This window comes from Mus musculus, chromosome 11 (genome assembly GCF_000001635.26).
Source record: "Mus musculus strain C57BL/6J chromosome 11, GRCm38.p6 C57BL/6J".
Taxonomy (NCBI): domain Eukaryota; kingdom Metazoa; phylum Chordata; class Mammalia; order Rodentia; family Muridae; genus Mus; species Mus musculus.
Window position 1 is genome coordinate 30,861,185 of NC_000077.6, and position 18,106 is coordinate 30,879,290.

Sequence of the window (18,106 nt, forward strand, 5' to 3'; positions counted from 1 at the left end):
TATAAGTAAAAATGTGATTTTGTTTTACGTTTTCATTTTGAGACAGTCTCTCTTTAGTCGTGATTGGTCTCAGATTAACTGTAGCCCAGGCTGGCCTCCTAGGTGCTGGGATTTCTGTCATGTAGGATGTAGTATATGGTAACCATTTAGTTTTGTTTTATAGATCGCTCCAGTGGAAAATGACAATAGTTATGATGAACTGAAAAGAGATGCAAAGCTCTGTTTGTCACTAATGTCTCAGGGGTTGCTGTACCCTCAACAAGTGCCTTTGATACTTCAGGTGCTAAGCCAGGTAAGTACATGGCTACAGTGTATACAACACCTGATTTTTGTGCCTGTTTTTTTTCTTTTGAGATAAAGTCAGTATGTAGCCCTGACTGGCCCAGAAGTCACCAGGTAGAGCAGGCTGGCCTGTAACTCAAAAACATCCACCAGCTTCTGCCTCCCAAGTGCTAGGATCAAACATGTGGTATCAAACATATGATATTGTACTGGGCCTCTGAACTTTGTTCAAATTTTCTTTTAATATATATGTTGATCGAAAAACAACAACAACCAAAACAAAAAACAAAAACCAGGCCTTTATTTATACCTGGTTCAGCTGCCAAATTCTATAAAAGTAACTTGTATTCACCTGATATAATTGGCATTTCAGATGGTTACTGTCTCTGTCTGCTAACTCAGGTCTAGTCTTAGAAGCTTCTAGCCTCTGTGAAATCTAGGCCTAGAATGTTTCGGCCTCTGAGACTTAATGCTGAATAAGTCATGCCTTCCTAATTCTTTCTGGTCTCTGGCTGGCTGGTTCAACTCAGCTGTTTTGATTTAAAACTCTTCTCCAACCTGACTCATTCAATCTGGCTTCTCTCTGATTCTCCTGAATTTCTGTGCTTGGCCTCATACTAAGTTGGGCAGTCTGTTCTAATCTTCTGGCTCCTTCTCCTTTTCTTTCTCAATCTGTCTTCATCTGTGTCTAGTTATTCTCTCTCTACAACCTCTCTCTGCACAAACTGTCCCAGTAAAGCTATCTCTTTGAGCTCCTATTTCTTTTGTCACTTCTGTTTCCTCTCTTCTTTCCAGAGTTGAACATATTCTATTCTATCAAATCTTTCTCTGTTTTGTCACTTTGTCTGCCACTCAGTTAAACATCACTTACCAAAAAAAAAAAAAAAAAAAAAGAGCTTCCTTCTACATACTAACATTTTCTTCATTGTTTGAAATTAAAGGTGTGTTTCTGTATTTCAGCCAGATGTATTAAAGGTGTATGCAACTAGGAACAGTTTTTTTCCAGGAAACAACGCAATCTCAGGGTTCAGAGTATGATCGAATATCCTGTAACAAACTTCTTTGAATTTGGGCAAGCTCAAGAGATAATAGTGTTAAAATGTATTAATTCCAGTTGTCAATGAGGAAAGGAGCTGATATCCTCTTTGCCATTTTCCTTCCTTGTCTGTGACAGACACTTACAGTGGTTCAAGTATTCGGACTGCACTGCAGTCCGGTCACACAGCAGAGCCAGTCATGCACACTACACAAAAAGTAGGGCTGTTCTTTCAGTTTTCACTGAAAAATATTTCCCAACAATAGAAAATGATATTTTAGGGGCATGGAGTTTAGTCATTCTGTTTTTATTCAATTGTTGCATAGAATTTGTTGGAAAACAATGATTGATCACAGCTTCTTATTTCTACCTTGTTCCCAAGTGAGAGACAAACAAGCAATTATAGTGACTAGAAAAATCTATGAGACCTACCAGTATTCCTTTAGGAATTAGATGAAGAAGAATACTTCTTCCTGGTTGGGAGGGGGGCTGAGAATTCGTTCTGTAAGGGCTATCAGTAGACGGGCAATAATTGTGTGTCTGTACATACTGCATTGGCATCTCCTTTTGTACATAATTGCTCTTCAGCTGATTCTGCAGATCGTGGGTTTGGAGGCAGACAGACCTGAATTCAAAGCATTATTAACTTGTATTTTACTTACTTGTATGACTTCTGGAGACTCATTTAATCTTTCCACCGATCAGTTTCCTCAAGAAGTTGGAACTTCTTTCACTTAATCTCAAGGAGTCCCTTTAATCGTTCACTTTTCTACTTCCTGTCCATATGTCCTTCCTGTTCACTTGCTGTCTTCTCTTTTTCTCCCTCTTTTCCTTTCTCTTTCCCACTCTTCAAATATTTTTGAGGTACCTTACATATTCAATGACATGCAGTAAAGCAATAAATATAGTTCCAGTTGTCATGAAAGTCTTACAGATCACTGCCTAGACTGCCATTGTATTTAAAAGAGTGTTGTCTCTTCCCTTAAATTTTTTTTTTATTCTACCCTGTGTTAAATAAATACTAAGGCTAACTAGAATTTTAAAAGTTTTTTTTCATTTTTGAAATTATAATTACACTGTTTTTCTCTTCCCTTTTATCCCAGTAAACTTGACCATATAACAACCCTCCTTGCTCCCTTTTAAATTTATGACCTTTTTTTTTTTTTGCCTATGTATTTGTGTGTCCAAATACGTATGAACATGCTTTGTTGTTTTCATTCCTCTCCCCCAACTTGTCCCTTATGTTCTCTACCTAATTTCAAATCCCTCCCGCCCACAAAACAAAAACCAAAAATTATAACAAACACAAGATATACCAAACTAAAATTGAAACAAAAGCCTACCCCCCCCCCCAAAAAAAAAGGGCTCCATTTTGTGTTGGCCAATTACTCCTGACACTCTATTAGGGAAAATTGATTTTCTTTTTCCCAGTAGGCATCAACTATTGATAGTATCTTGGTTAGGGGTGAGTCTATATGCCCACCTCCCTTTTTCCATGTTGGGAATTTGTCTGGTTTGAATATCTGCACGTCCTGTGCATGCTGTCACAACATTCTTTCTGAATTCATACGTGCATCAGTCCTATTATGTCTGGAAGATTCCATTTCCTTGGAACCGTTTACTATATCTCTTAAAATCTTTCCACCTCTTCTGTATAAATCCCTGAGCATTGGGGACAGGAGCTTCATTTTTTTTTTAAAAAAGTCTCATTTAGGACTAGGTGCTCCAAAATCTCTCAGTTTCTGCACATTGTCCAGTGGTGGGTCTGTGATCCACTGCAAGGAGCTTCTCTGATGAGCACTGAGCAGTGCACTGATCCATGGATATAGCTGTAACATTAGGATTCATTTTATTCCTGATCCTTTAACAGAGTAATAGTAGGTTTTCCCTTAGGGCCTATGCCTGTCTTGTCTATTCTTCAGGTTAGGTAAGGGACTAGGCAAGGAAAAGCAAATAGGATGTGGTACTATAAAGAGATAAAAGGGAAGCTAGACTAGGAGGATTAAATTGGGAGGGGGTGTGGGGGTCAGGTAAAAAAGGGACTATGGGAAGAGACAACTAAAGGCCTTTTAAAAGCCATATGAAAACCTATCATTGTAGAAGTTTTCTAAAATATTTGCACATATGTAAGTATTTAATGGAGTCACCATATATGATGAAGGAGACAATCCCCCAGCTAGATGTTCAATCAGTTAAAACCTGCAGTGCCAGGAATGGATTAGAACTTACTAAGTTGTTGGCCAAAAGGATTTATAGACACCTCCCCCTAAGTCATGATAAGCTATTGCCAAAACTATTGGCCCATCTCCACAATCTGATGTGAAAGTACTCTTGCTGAAGACCCCACTTCTGCCAGCAAACATGGAGAAATAGGTCCGTTTTTTAACCCTACTGACCAGTGTTGATTGTACTTGGAAGGTACTCTGCATTCTCCCAGAGGAGGAAAGTAATCATCACTACCACCCACTACAAACCCTGAGACCTGTACCAGGGACCTGCCTGCAAGATATACTGAGGCAGTAGTGGCACAGATGTGATGGGAGGAACCACCATTGTTTATTTAAGTCCCACTCCATGGGATGGAATCCATACTTGACATTAATAGTTCATATTCTTTTTTGTTTTTCATGCCCTTCCTACTGTTATGGGAAGTAAAATAATGTATGATACTTGGAGGATTCAGTTGTCTCTCTCAAGAGAATATTTTGACTTTTACCAGTATTTTTCGTTCCTACTACAGAACACTGAGGCATTCTGATGAACTTGACCAGGCTTCTTGTTGCTTAGAAGGAAGTAGAAGATAAAGCTTATTTCATCTATACCTGTGAAAGTAGAGTCAAGTTCAAATATTGTATTGCTTGTATGTAATGTCATTGTCATCTCATTTACTTGTCAGTTCTATCATCATATATACTATTTTCTCATTCACAGACAGCAAGAAGCAGTTCTTGGCATGCAAGATATACAGTGCTGACCTACCTCCAGACCATGGTATTTTATAACCTCTTTATTTTCCTAAACAATGAAGATGCAGTTAAAGACATCAGATGGCTGATTATATGCCTTTTGGAGGATGAACAGTTAGAGGTAAAATTTAAGTTAGAACAAATGGAAATTCAGTTACCTTTAAAAATGTATGATTATGAGGTTGACGCAGGAGCATTTCCATAAGTTCAAGCCCAGCCTTGACTACAGAGTGCAATTCATGAGATGTGTTTTATTTAAATACTCTTTAATTTTATTTTAGTATACCTATCTGTGTGAATAGTCATAATTTGCTGTAATGTAGATAAAAACTATTGGATGTGTTCTTGACGTGTCTTCTCACAGCTGCTTAGCACATCACTTATAAACCTGGGGTAGGGGGTTGCCTATAAAATGGGAAGTTGTAATTACTCTTTTTCTTCCTTTTCCCCTTTTAATTGAAAATAGATTATTTTCTCATACTGATTATGGTTTCCCTTCCCTCTACTCTTCCCACTTCCTCCTCACTTCTTTTCCCCTCTGGATCCACTCCCTTTCTGTCCCATTAGGAAAGAACAGGCTGCTAAGAGATAACAACCAAACATAATAAGACAAAACAAAAGCCATCATATCAAGTCTGGACAAGGAAAACCAACAGAAGAAAAAGAGTTCCAAAAGCAGGCATAAGAATCAGAGACCCACCTGTTCACACACTCAGGAGCTACATAAAAATACTAAGCTAATAGCTGTAATATTAATGCATAGGACCTGGTGGTGACTCTTGTATACTTTGTGCTTGCTGCTTCAGTCTCTGTGAGTTCATATGAGCCTTGCTTAGTTGATTCGGAGGTCTTTCCTCTAGCGGTCCTTCATCTCTTCTGACTCTTACACTCTTCCCACCTCCTCTTCAGTGGAATTTTCTGAGTTCTGAAGGGAGGGATTTGATGAAGACATCCTATTCAGAGCTGTATGTTATAAGGCCTGTCTCTTCTCTCCCACCTTTTTACTGTCTCCTTTCCTCCCTCCCCCCCCCCCCCCCGCCCCTCTCTCCCTGAGTACTGGCTGGCTGTGGGTCTCTACATCTTTGGATGTATCTGCTGTTGGAGGAGGCTTCTCTGGTGATAACTTAGTAATGCAAGTGCATTACTTAGTAATGAGTATCTATGATTATAGCAGAATATCATTAGGAGTCATTTTGTTGTATGTTTGTTTTAACCAATAGTGTTTGGTTTTACCCTAGGTCTCTGAGTTATCTAGTCTGGTTCTTAGTCACCCAAACAGTGTTGAGTATGGCTTCCATCTCATAAAGTGTCAAATCAGAAATTAGTTTTTTTACACCCACATGTTTTGTGCTACCATTGCCATATCCTGCAGGTAGGACATATTGTAGGTCAAAGGTTTTTTGGCTGGGTTGGTGTTTCTCCTTTGGTAGCCTATAGAGTACCTTCCCACACTTAAGACACCAGAATGTAAGAGTGAAGATTCTTAAGTACCTGAAGGCATAATACAGTATTATCCAGTAAACTTAAAATATGACCACTCCCTTACCTCTACTAATATAGAGGTTTTAGTTATATTTTGTACCAAAAGATAATCTTTTAACTCAATTAGCCCAATATAAGAAAAGCAAGCTGCAATAAATAAATAAATAAATAAATAAATAAATAAATAAATAAATAAATAAATAAAAGATAAAATTGACCTTGGCAGGTGAGATTAGGCACATTTACTATGGTACAGCCTTAGACTATAAATGAATGACCTTGGGAAAAGAAAATATACAAACTTTTATAAAAATACTACTTACTTTACAGACTTTAAAACTCATTTGTAGTAGAGAACTTTCTGTGTTTATGAATCTGTTTCTAAGTACTAAAAACAGATTTATCTATAGGAAAGTGGGATGGTGGTTTCTCCTCTTCCCTAATAAGCCTGGCCAGCTTTTCTTGTGTTCAGAAAACAAATATTATCCAGACCTAAGGGTACTGACAGACTGCTAAAAACACATTCAGTGAAAATACTTATATTTCTTGTACTTCTTAGAAACTAAAGGAATAAAAATGGAAAAGTGGAAATTCAGAAATAACATTTCCAAGCCCCAGTTTCAGAGTATTAATCAGCTTTCTTTGACTATAACAATATCTGAAGATAGTACCGCAGCAAGACAAAAGGTTTATGTATTTCAAATTTCGCTTTGGAGGGTTCAGTCCTAATAGAGTGACCTGGTTGTTGCAGGCATATGGTAAAGCAGTATAACATGGTAGGATGTGGTGGAGCAAAGCCACTCATCTTCTGTCCAAAAAGGTAGAAAAGATAGAAAAGAGACTTTCTCCATTGTCCCCTGAGAGCATGCGTTCAGCCTCTTCAGCTCTACCCCTTCCAGGTAGCACCACGCTGGAGATTAAGCCTCTAACACATGGACTTTAGATGTAACATCCAATCTATAACAATACTGTGTGGTAAAAATTTGCTATCATAGAGCCAGGCCTGGTAGTGTATGCCTTTAATCCCACCACTTTGCTTTGTAAGCAAGCAAATTTCTGTAAGTTCAAGGCTACATATTGAGACCCTATCTCAAAGAAAATTGTCATGGTCTGGGAAGTGGCTTAGCAAATAAAGGAACTTACTGCCAAGCCTGACACCCTGAGCTTAGCTCTGAAACCCACATCTAGGAAAGAACTGACTGCAATACTCACATACAGAAATATTTTGTTTTTAACTAAACTTATTATATTCAAGAACATTTATTAGAACATTGTCTTAGTTAGGGTTTTACTGCTGTGAACAGACACCATGACCAAGGCAAGTCTTATAAAAAACAACATTTACAAAGGATAAACAGGCTGAGAAAGAAATTAGGGAAACAACACCCTTCTCAATAGTCACAAATAATATAAAATACCTTGGCGTGACTCTAACTAAGGAAGTGAAAGATCTGTATGATAAGAACTTCAAGTCTCTAAAGAAAGAAATTAAATAAGATCTCAGAAGATGGAAAGATCTCCCATGCTCATGGATTGGCAGGATCAACATTGTAAAAATGGCAACTTGCCAAAAGCAATCTACAGATTCAATGCAATCTCCATCAAAATTCCAACTCAATTCTTCAACGAATTAGAAAGGGCAATCGGCAGATTCATCTGGAATAACAAAAAACCGAGGATAGCAAAAACTCTTCTCAAGGATAAAAGAACCTCTGGAGGAATCACCATGCCGGACCTAAAACTGTACTACAGAGCAATTGTGATCAAAACTGCATGGTACTGGTATAGTGACAGACAAGTAGACCAATGGAACAGAATTGAAGACCCAGAGATGAACCCACACACCTATGGTCACTTGATCTTTGACAAGGGAGCAAAAACCATCCAGTGGAAAAAAGACAGCATTTTCAACAAATGGTGCTGGCACAACTGGCGGTTATCATGTAGAAGAATGGGAATTGATCCATTTCTATCTCCTTGTACTAAGGTCAAATCTAAGTGGATTAAGGAACTCCACATAAAACCAGAGACACTGAAACTTATAGAGGAGAAAGTAGGGAAAAGCCTCGAAGATATGGGTACAGGGGAAAAATTCCTGAATAGAACAGCAATGGCTTGTGCTGTAAGATCAAGAATCGATAAATGGGACCTCATAAAATTGCAAAGCTTCTGCAAAGCAAAAGACACCGTCAATAAGACAAAAAGGCCACCAACAGATTGGGAAAGGATCTTTACCTATCCCAAATCGGATAGGGGACTAATATCCAATATATATAAAGAACTCAAGAAGGTGGACTCCAGAAAATCAAATAACCCCGTTAAAAAATGGGGCTCAGAGCTGAACAAAGAATTCTCACCTGAGGAATACCGAATGGCAGAGAAACACCTGAAAAAATGTTCAACACCCTTAATCATCAGGGAAATGCAAATCAAAACAACACTAAGATTCCACTTCACTCCAGTCAGAATGGCTAAGATCAAAAACTCAGGTGACAGCAGATGCTGGCGAGGATGTGGAGAAAGCGGAACACTCCTCCATTGTTGCTGGGATTGCAAGCTTGTACAACCACTCTGGAAATCAGTCTGGCGGTTCCTCAGAAAATTGGACATAGTACTACCGGAGGATCCTGCAATACCTCTCCTGGGCATATATCCAGAAGATGTCCCAACCAGTAAGAAGGACACATGCTCCACTATGTTCATAGCAGCCTTATTTATAATAGCCAGAAGCTGGAAAGAACCCACATGCCCCTCAACAGAGGAATGGATTCAGAAAATGTGGTACATTTACACAATGGAATACTACTCAGCTATTAAAAAAAATGAATTTATGAAATTCCTAGGCAAATGGATGGACCTGGAGGGTATCATCCTGAGTGAAGTAACCCAATCACAAAGGAACTCGCACAATATGTACTCACTGATAAGTGGATATTAGCCCAGAAACTTAGGATACCCAAGATATAAGATACAATTTGCTAAACACATCAAATTCAAGAAGAACGAAGACCAAAGTGTGGACACTTTACCCTTTCTTAGAAATGGGAACAAAACACCCATAGAAGGAGTTACAAAGACAAAATTTGGAGCTGTGACGAAAGGATGGACCATCTAGTGATTGCCATATGCAGGGATCCAACCCATAATCAGCTTCCAAATGCTGACACCATTGCATACACTAGCAAGATTTCGCTGAAAGGACCCAGATATAGCTCTCTCTTGTGAGACTATGCCAGGGCCTAGCAAACACAGAGATGGATGATCACAGTCAGCTATTGGATGGGTCACACAGCCCCTAATGGAGGAGCTAGAGAAATTACCCAAGGAGCTAAAGGGAACTGCAACCCTATAGGTGGAACAACAATATGAACTAACCAGTACCCGGGAGCTCTTGACTCTAGCTGCATATGTATCAAAAGATGGCCTAATCGGCCATCACTGCAAAGAGAGGCCCTTGGACTTGCAAACTTTATATGCCCCAGTACAGGGGAACGCCAGGGCCAAAAAGGGGGAGTGGGTGGGTAGGGGATTGGGGGGGTGGGTATGGGGGACCTTTGGGATAGCATTGAAAATGTAAACGAGGAAAATACCTAAAAAAAAACAACAACATTTAATTGGGGCTGGCTTACAGGTTCAGAGGTTCAGTCCATTATCATCAAGGTGGAAGCCTGGCAGCATCCAGGCTGTCATGGCGCAGGCAGAGCTGAGAGTTCTACGTCTTCATCCAAAGGCTGCTAGTGGAAGACTGACTTCCAGGCAACTAGGGTGAGGATCTTATGCCCACATCCACAGTGACACACCCATTCCAACCAGGTCACACCTATTTCAACAAGGCCACACCTCCAGATGGTGCCACTCCCTGGTCCAAGGATATACAAACCATCACAAACATGATGATATTCTCTCCCATAGCTCATATATAAACATAACTACATAACTACTTAGGGCTATAACTCAGTGGAACAAGTCCATTTACCGAGCAAGCATGAAGACCTGAATTCAGATCCCTAGCACCCACATAATAGACCAGTCAGGTAGAGACAGGAAGTTCACTTGGATTTGATAGTCACCAGCCTAATCCCAGGTTCAGTAAGAGACTCACAAAGGAGTGAGGCAGCCGGAGACCTGACCTTATCCACTAGCTACACACACACACAGTGACAGTAAGTTTTAGAACATGTATTAAATAGACCATGGCATTTATTTAAACTGTCCTATTTTGGTTAGGTTCTACTGTGTTGAGCTAAGAATGAAGAAGCGGGGATGGTAGCATGTACTTGGAATCTCAGCAGTAGGTAGTGGCAACATGTTGGCCATCTTGGGCTATATGAAACCCTGCCTTACCCACACAAAAAGGAGAAAAAACAAACAGACAAAAACCCCACTAGGTTCAGCTTGTGTATGGATTTCATATTTGCATTAGTTTTGTATCTTAAATCTCATCTAGAGACAAGAAATAAGTATTTTGGGGGAATCTCTAATACAGAGTTAAATGTATTGCTTGGATTAGCCTCTTTGGACTCTGGAGTTACTGTGCAGATGGTTAGATGAGTATGAATGGCCTGGTTTCAGGCCTCAGAAGAGAGTTTTGCTATGTTCTTTTAGAACATAAATGCACATCTACACACACACACACACACACACACACACACACACACACACACACACACACACACATACACACACACACACACACACACACACGGAATACCGTGTTGCGTTCCCAAAGCTCAATTTGCTGAGCTTTCATTGTTGTTCTTAGTTTTTACCAAGATGGGTGTCTTAGTCAGGTTTTGGGGTTTTTTTTTTGTTTGTTTGTTTTTTTTTTGTTTTGAGACAGGGTTTCTCTGAATAGCCCTGGCTGTCCTGGAACTCACTTTGTAGACCAGGCTGGCCTCGAACTCAGAAATCCACCTGCCTCTGCCTCCCAAGCGCTGGAATTAAAGGCGTGCGCCACCACCGCCCAGCCCTTAGTCAGGGTTTCTATTCCTGCTCGAACATCATGACTAAGAAGCAAGTTGGGGAAGAAAGGGCTTATTCAGCTTACAATTTTACATTGTTTATCACCAAAGGAAGCCAGGACTGGAACTCAAGCAGGTCAGGAAGCAGGAGCTGATGCAGAGGCCATGGAGTGATGTTCCTTACTGGCTTGCTTTCCCTGGCTTGCTCAGCTTGTTTTCTTACAGAACTCAAGACTACCAGCCAGGGATGATCCCACCCACAAGGGGCCCTTGATCACTAATTGAGAAAATGTCTTGCAGCTGGATCTCATGGAGACATTTCCTCACCTGAAGCTCCTTTCTCTGTGATAATGCTAGCTTGTATCAAGTTGGCACACAAAACCACCCAGTACAATGGGTCTATATGGGGTCAAGGGTGGATTTGGCAGACTGAGAAAGGAGGGTAAATAAGTATGGCTGGTGGGAGTAGGCAGGCAAGATTTGTAGTGAAAATGCATTGTATCACTTGAGATGGGTGAGAATAGTGGAGTGAGAAATAACTCCTTAAAACTTTAAAAAAAAATGTAACTGAAATGGGTGTAGTGGTACATATTTGGAATCCTAGCTCTTGGGAAGCTAGCCAGGTGGAACATGAATCAAAGGCCAGTCTTGACTACATAGTAAGACCTTATCTCAAAGAACAGAGGGAAGGTGAGATGGGTGTGGTAAAGAGCTGGAGAAAGTTGTTTACCTTGCCAGAGACTGGTGTCTAGACCTGATGTTCCTTGCAGTATTTACAGCCTCATTTTCCCTAAGATAAAGTTCAGTAAGTAGAACAGTACAGGTTATAGAGGCAATGGGTGTGTGTGTGTGTGTGTGTGTGTGTGTGTGTGTGTGTGTGTGTGAGAGAGAGAGAGAGAGAGAGAGAGAGAGAGAGAGAGAGAGAGAGTGTGTGTGTGTGTGTGTGTGTGTGTATGTGTGAGTGGGCAGCTTCTTAGAACACAATGTAATATTATAGATTTAGGTCACATCTTGTAGTAGTTAAGGAAGTTAGAGAAGCTAAAATACAGATTTGGCTATTAATTGGAACTTAAAGAAGAGATGACTTTTTAAACCTTCAGAGGACATCAAAATAGACAAATTTCTCTACAAGAATATTAGAAACTTAATAGAAAACCATGCTGTGACATACAAAAACCATCAAGCCTTTTTAGACTAGTTATAGTCACATAAAGGCAATACAAACTACAAATGATGACCAGAGAAATTCAAGCTAATGACAAGACATGCTTGCTTGCTTTTAATATATCTTCTCTTTATCCACAAAACAAAGCTTGTGTTGCTGCTGGCCAGTATGACTAGTACCCACATTCCAATTCTGTATATTATTAGCATTACCCTTTGCACAGAAGTTGATATTCATAGAATTGCTGAATCTTTCAAATTAGGTTATCCTAAATCAGTCAGAAATTCATCAAAAGTTAAATGAAGTAAGAATATTTTGTCTAGCTATGGTGGTGCACACCTGTAATCCCAGTTACTCTGAAGGTTGAAGAAAGGGAATTGAAAGTTCCTAGACAGCCGGAACCACACTAAGCTCACACTAAAACAGGAGGGGCAACTTAAGAAAATCCTGCGTAACTAAAGAACAAAAGGGCTTAAGGATGAAACTCATTGGTAGACTGCTGTCCTGACATAGACTAGGCAGGTTCTTGGATTTAATCTCAAGTACTACAAGGCCAGCTTGGGCAATTTAATGAGACCTTATTTCAGAATTCAAAGATAAAAGGAATGCTCAGTGGTAGAGTATTTGATTAGCTTATAAGAAGCCCTTAATTTAGTCCCAGGACCACAATATATTTATAAAAAAACAGGGCAACCAAATGACAGTACAAGAAACCTCTCCAGGAATACAGAGTGAAATATTGGTGGTTTTGTTGATATTTTTAACATTTTTAAAAATTATTTTGTTTATGTGTTAATTTGTGGAGAAATTTTATTTTCTTTATAGTAGTTATACTTCTATAATCCTTATATAGCTTTATGTACTTTGAGGCCACAGATGCCTGGGGAATCTGGTGATATATTTGTCATGAAAAAGAAAGAAAAAGTAAATTTTACATACATTTCTAGGGAAGGTCCCCACTCAGCTTTCCATACCTCTCTGGGACCCTTTATCACCTCAGACTTAGGATCTCAGTTCTAATAGAAGTGATTATTCCTCCAGGTTCGAGAAATGGCTGCTACCACCTTAAGTGGTCTGTTACAGTGTAACTTCCTTACCATGGACAGTGCTATGCAGATTCATTTTGAGCAACTTTGCAAAACAAAACTACCCAAGAAAAGAAAACGAGACCCTGGTTCTGTGGGAGATACCATTCCTTCTGCAGGTAATGTTAAATATTTCCATTCCTTTGAAGAAATAAGCAGCTTGCTTAAACATCTGAAGTACTTGTTTGTGCTCGGGTCTTTACTAGATGTTAAGAATAATTGTCCCTATTTGTTAGGAGCTTGAGTGAAGAAGATTGGCTCTGAAATTAAAGGCTAAAATTGTATGTACAAAGAAACCTGTCTACTACTGCAACTGTTACTTTTTAATAAGGCAGTTCTTACACACACACACACACACACCCCAAATAAATAAGTGTGCAAAAGCAGATCCAAAATTGGATTAAAGTATCTAGAATAGGATTAAACTGTTTTCGGAATTTACAATTTATGTATTAATGCACTAAAGGAAAAAATGCAACCAGCAATATGTCTCATTTGGTAAAGACACCGCTGTTATGTTTGGAACTTGAGTTTGATTTCTGGATCTGTGATGAAAGGTAAGACCTACCCTACAAATTTCCTCTGACATCCAATTGCATACCATGGACTCAAGTGCATACATGTGCAGATATGCACACATAAGCTCGAATACACACATACATACATACACACACACACACACACACACACACACACACACACACACACACACTAAATTTTTAAATGAGAACTGGGGATGGGCTGGGAATATAGCCCATTTGGTAAAGTGCTTGCCCTACAAACCTTAGGCCATGAATTTGACTCCCAGCACCTACATTGAAAGCCTAGTGTGATGGCCCATAATTGCTGCACTGGGGCAGTTGAGATAGACAGATCTCTAGATCCTAGTGAAAGACCTTGACTCCAAAAAACGAGTACAGGGCTGTAGAGATGTCTTGGTGGTTAAGTGTGCTATACTGTGGTTTCTAACATCCACATCTGGAGCTAGCTCCACAGAATTCAACACTCCTGTCTGCCCTCTCGGAGTACTTACATGCATGTGTACATACATATACACATAAACATGAAATGAAACTATTAAAATTGAATATATATTCAAAAAGTGATAAAAGGCTCCTGAGGAACAACATCTGAGATTGACTTCTGCTTCTACACATGTATGCAACATAAATAGATGCACACACAAGAAACGGTTTTAGGGAACTAGAGGGCCCCTTGCTTCTGTCTAGAGAAGGGAGTATTGAACAGTCCTGTATGGCTCTGTGAGGGAGATCACTGCAAAGAAATCTATTACCAAGTAAATTTCTCTTTGTGCACACATCTATGTACTATCAGTACAGAAAAGTGCCTGATATCACTAAGGACCACCAGTACATGTGTGATCCATTGTCTAAAGTCTGAATCCAGTGTAGACTTTATTTACTGTTCACTTGATAAAACGATGAAAAGTTATTATAGGAGCTTCTAAAGGAATTGAGCATAAATCAGACGCTGAAAGGTGTGACTTGTTACGTTTAAAGAGAAATTTAAGTGGGACATCAGATGAACATCTAACTATAACCCCAGAGATATAAAAATGATGTAGAAAACTTAGTAAGTATAAAATTTGTTGAATACAAAGTGTCTAGAATATGAAGTTATTTAGAACTTTAGAGCCATAGTTATATCATAATTACTTAATAGCAAGTAGTATTTATATATTAAATATTAGTACCAATTAATACCAAACTCCAACAGCATTCTAGTTTTCTTTGATAATAAAGTATCTTAAGTCTTTATTATACCAAATGGCATTATTTATAATTTTTAGTACTCCAAAATCTCATTTTCTTACTTCTTCTGTTCATGGACATGCCTAGAATATATTTACAGAATGTACATCATGCTTTAGCTAAGAACCTCTGAGAGGAGCTGGAAATGGGCTCAGTATAGTAAGGTTTTGGCTCATATGCATCATGCCCTGAGCTCAATCCCAATTACTACCAAGATGGAGATGGAAACTGAGGCTTACATGTGGCAGATATAGTGAGGATGTTGCTTAGCTCATGTGAGACCCTGTGTTTGATCCTTCCCAGCCCCACTGGAAGGGATGAGGGGCAGAGCAAGAAAGGAAACGGGGAATGTGGGCATTTGACAACACTTGGACTTACTCTACTGAGGAAGGAACAGACCCTGTAAGGTAGACATGTGTTGCAGTTCTGTTTCAAGAAATGCATTTGTCATGCATGATGGTGTGTCATGCATTTTGTAAGGGGACAGTCGCATAGAGAAAATAATACTTAATCTGTTAAATTGTTTCAGGATCAGGAATTATACTTAGAATATGAATGAGCTGATCAAGAAAATTGTATCTATGCTGGTTTTAACAATGACTTGTTCCTGGCTAGAAACAATTACACAGTCACCGAGAGTCAGCTACAGAATGTCTTCAGAATTTGCAGTTTCTAGTTCAGCCACAGAAATCATGCTATTATTATGCACTTGTAAATTTATATTAAATGGGGAAATATGCACATTAAAAGTACATCTAGCATGAATGAAAATTTATTTCACTGTAAATGATATGTTGTTATTTCTGTTGCAGAGTTGGTCAAACGTCATGCTGGTGTGCTTGGACTTGGTGCATGTGTTCTTTCTAGCCCTTATGATGTTCCTACCTGGATGCCCCAGCTCCTTATGAACCTCAGTGCACATTTGAATGATCCTCAGCCTATTGAGGTACATTCTATATGGTCCCGAGAACGAGCTCTAATAGCCATATCTTCAGTTTTGTATGAGTGAGTTTAAGTACCCAACAAGCCAAAGTAAAAGGATAAATAGCAAGTAATAGGCACATATCATATAGACAACAAAATACCATCAAATTGGAGGCTAAGCATATCTAGCAGAAATCCACTGGTGAAGCCCCTTTAAGGCAACCAGCAGGAGTTCCCAATAAGGAGAATGAATCTCCAGCAGAGTAGAGTATGCCCTCTCTAGTGAGGCTTCCAAGTAAAAGAACAAATAACAGATAGAGATAACACTGTCAAATCAAGTGCTTGTAACAGCATAATGTTACTGGGCAAGTAGCTAGAGTTCACAGTTGAGCTGAACTTCCCATGGCTACTTTTCAGTATTCCTACTGCTGGTACTTTTACATCATTGAACAAATAGTAGCAGCCTCTGCTGGAAATCATTTTTCTTCCAGGTGTCCTCAGACATGGTTTTACTCTTGAGCTGATTTGCCATTCTTTCCTTCCTGCCATAGAGTTAAAGTTAAACCATTCCCAGACAAAGGACCTTAGAGAACACAACCTTTAAATGCTTGTGGACAATTCCACTCCAGCTTCTTAGTGAACTCAAACAGCACATGACAATTTACCAAAGTAATGTATATTCCAAAGAATGTAATTATTCCCTGATAATTTACTTGTATCACTTCATACATACTTTCCTGTGTACTTTTTGTTGTTGTTTTTCGAAACAGGGTTTCTCTGTATAGCCCTGGCTGTCCTGGAACTCATTTTGTAGACCAGGCTTGGCCTTGAACTCAGAAATTCTCCTGCCTCTGCCTTCTAAGTGCACTCAGGAGGCAAAAGCAGATGGGTCTCTTGAGTTTGAAGACAGCTAGGGCAATACAGAGAAACCCTGTAAAAAACCTAAATACATAGTTTTTTTAAAAAGCTACCATCTCTGATATGGTCAAGTTTACTCTATAATTATTAAAACCAGAGACATTTCTCTCATGTACAACAAAATAAAATTCTGTATCTTCTATTCTTTCAAACCCAGCATAAAGAGTACTTACAGCATTAGCTAGAAAGTTAGGTTTCTTGCTACTACTATTATTATGGCATTTTGTGTCTGGAAAGTCTCATCTCACTGAAAGCTAATATTAAAGTAGAAATAGTAGTTGTATTATTTATTAGTAAGCACCCAAGCTCTTACGCAAAACAGGTCACCTTCGTAGATGTATGTATATATATATATATACATATATATATATATTGAACTGGTCTAGCAATGTGACAATATATTACAGTTGTTTGTCCTGAAATTAAACTAGTAATTTTATAGAATATAAATATATATATAATATTCGTGGTTTAGTGACAGAAAATTGACTTGGTTTTCTAACATTGTGAGAGCTGAGGTCTAGGTGGATACTAGTGTAACTGAAGATAACCCACATGTAACTCTGGTTGTTAGAGGTTAAAATGTATATGGGTCAATTACAGATGACTGTAAAGAAGACCTTATCCAATTTCCGAAGGACACATCATGACAACTGGCAAGAACACAAGCAGCAGTTCACTGATGACCAGCTGCTTGTCCTCACTGACCTCCTTGTGTCACCATGCTATTATGCATAGAGGGGTGAGTTACATGGGTCTTTCCCAGCATGTGTCGTCCTACCAGTAGCCAAGGAAATACCTACAAGATTTTAAGGTTTGCTAACATTTTAGATGTAACTGCTTAGATAAAGTGAAGAGAGTTCTTTGTTTTGACTTTTGGAGACAGGGACAGCTATGTAGACCAGGCTAGCCGTGCATTTGAGATTCCCCTACCATAGTCTCATGAACACTAGGATTGCAGCTATGTGTCACCACACTTGAATGCTTTTAAACATGACTTTTGAGGTAGGGGGTAGATAGTTTAGAGGAAGAGCCCAAATTTAGCAAAGATGAGACCCTAATTCGATTTCCAGTGCTGAGGTAAACAAACATGGTAGCCTGTGCCTGTACCCTCAGAGGATTTTGTTGGGTTGATTGTAAATACAGCTTTGTCTGTGGTCAGTGGAAATAACTATTATAGAATTTTTCTTGATTTTTGTTTCCATTGTTAGGGAGGCAATTTATGTGACTGTATTGGGACAGTTAGAAAATAAGTAACTTGCATCAGTAGCCTGGGATAGTCAGGTGAAAGAAAAGAAGTTGGGGTTGTACTAGGAACTCTGGTTTCTACAATCATGAGAACACTTCATCTGGATGTTTTTAAATGTGTATGAATCTTCGACTTGTATTTGTGTATATTCACATGAGCATGCCGTCCGTGCCTTTGGCGGCCAGAAGAGGGAACTGAGTTATAGATAGTTGTAAGCCTCCCTGTGGCTGCTGGGAACAGATACATATGCTCTTAACTGCTAAGCC

General features: G+C 39.1%; 2 protein-coding genes across 3 annotated transcripts in view; one reads left to right on the forward strand and one right to left on the reverse strand.

Annotated features, from left to right (window-relative positions):
- Window positions 1-18,106, forward strand: part of Psme4 (proteasome (prosome, macropain) activator subunit 4) — a 109,376-nt gene that overhangs the window by 89,410 nt on the left and 1,860 nt on the right. For both annotated transcript variants that reach the window (NM_134013.3, XM_030245449.1), the window contains 5 exons: window positions 164-292; window positions 4,250-4,405; window positions 12,934-13,096; window positions 15,562-15,695; window positions 17,195-17,333. In NM_134013.3, the coding sequence (NP_598774.2) occupies window positions 164-292; window positions 4,250-4,405; window positions 12,934-13,096; window positions 15,562-15,695; window positions 17,195-17,329 (717 nt within the window). In that variant the 3' untranslated portion in view covers window positions 17,330-17,333. The remainder of the gene's footprint in view (window positions 1-163; window positions 293-4,249; window positions 4,406-12,933; window positions 13,097-15,561; window positions 15,696-17,194; window positions 17,334-18,106) is intronic.
- Window positions 1,610-18,106, reverse strand: part of Erlec1 (endoplasmic reticulum lectin 1) — a 91,593-nt gene continuing 75,096 nt past the window's right edge. The window contains exon 14 of the mRNA XM_011243744.2: window positions 1,610-5,209. Coding sequence (XP_011242046.1) covers window positions 5,168-5,209 — 42 coding nt within the window. The 3' untranslated portion in view covers window positions 1,610-5,167. The remainder of the gene's footprint in view (window positions 5,210-18,106) is intronic.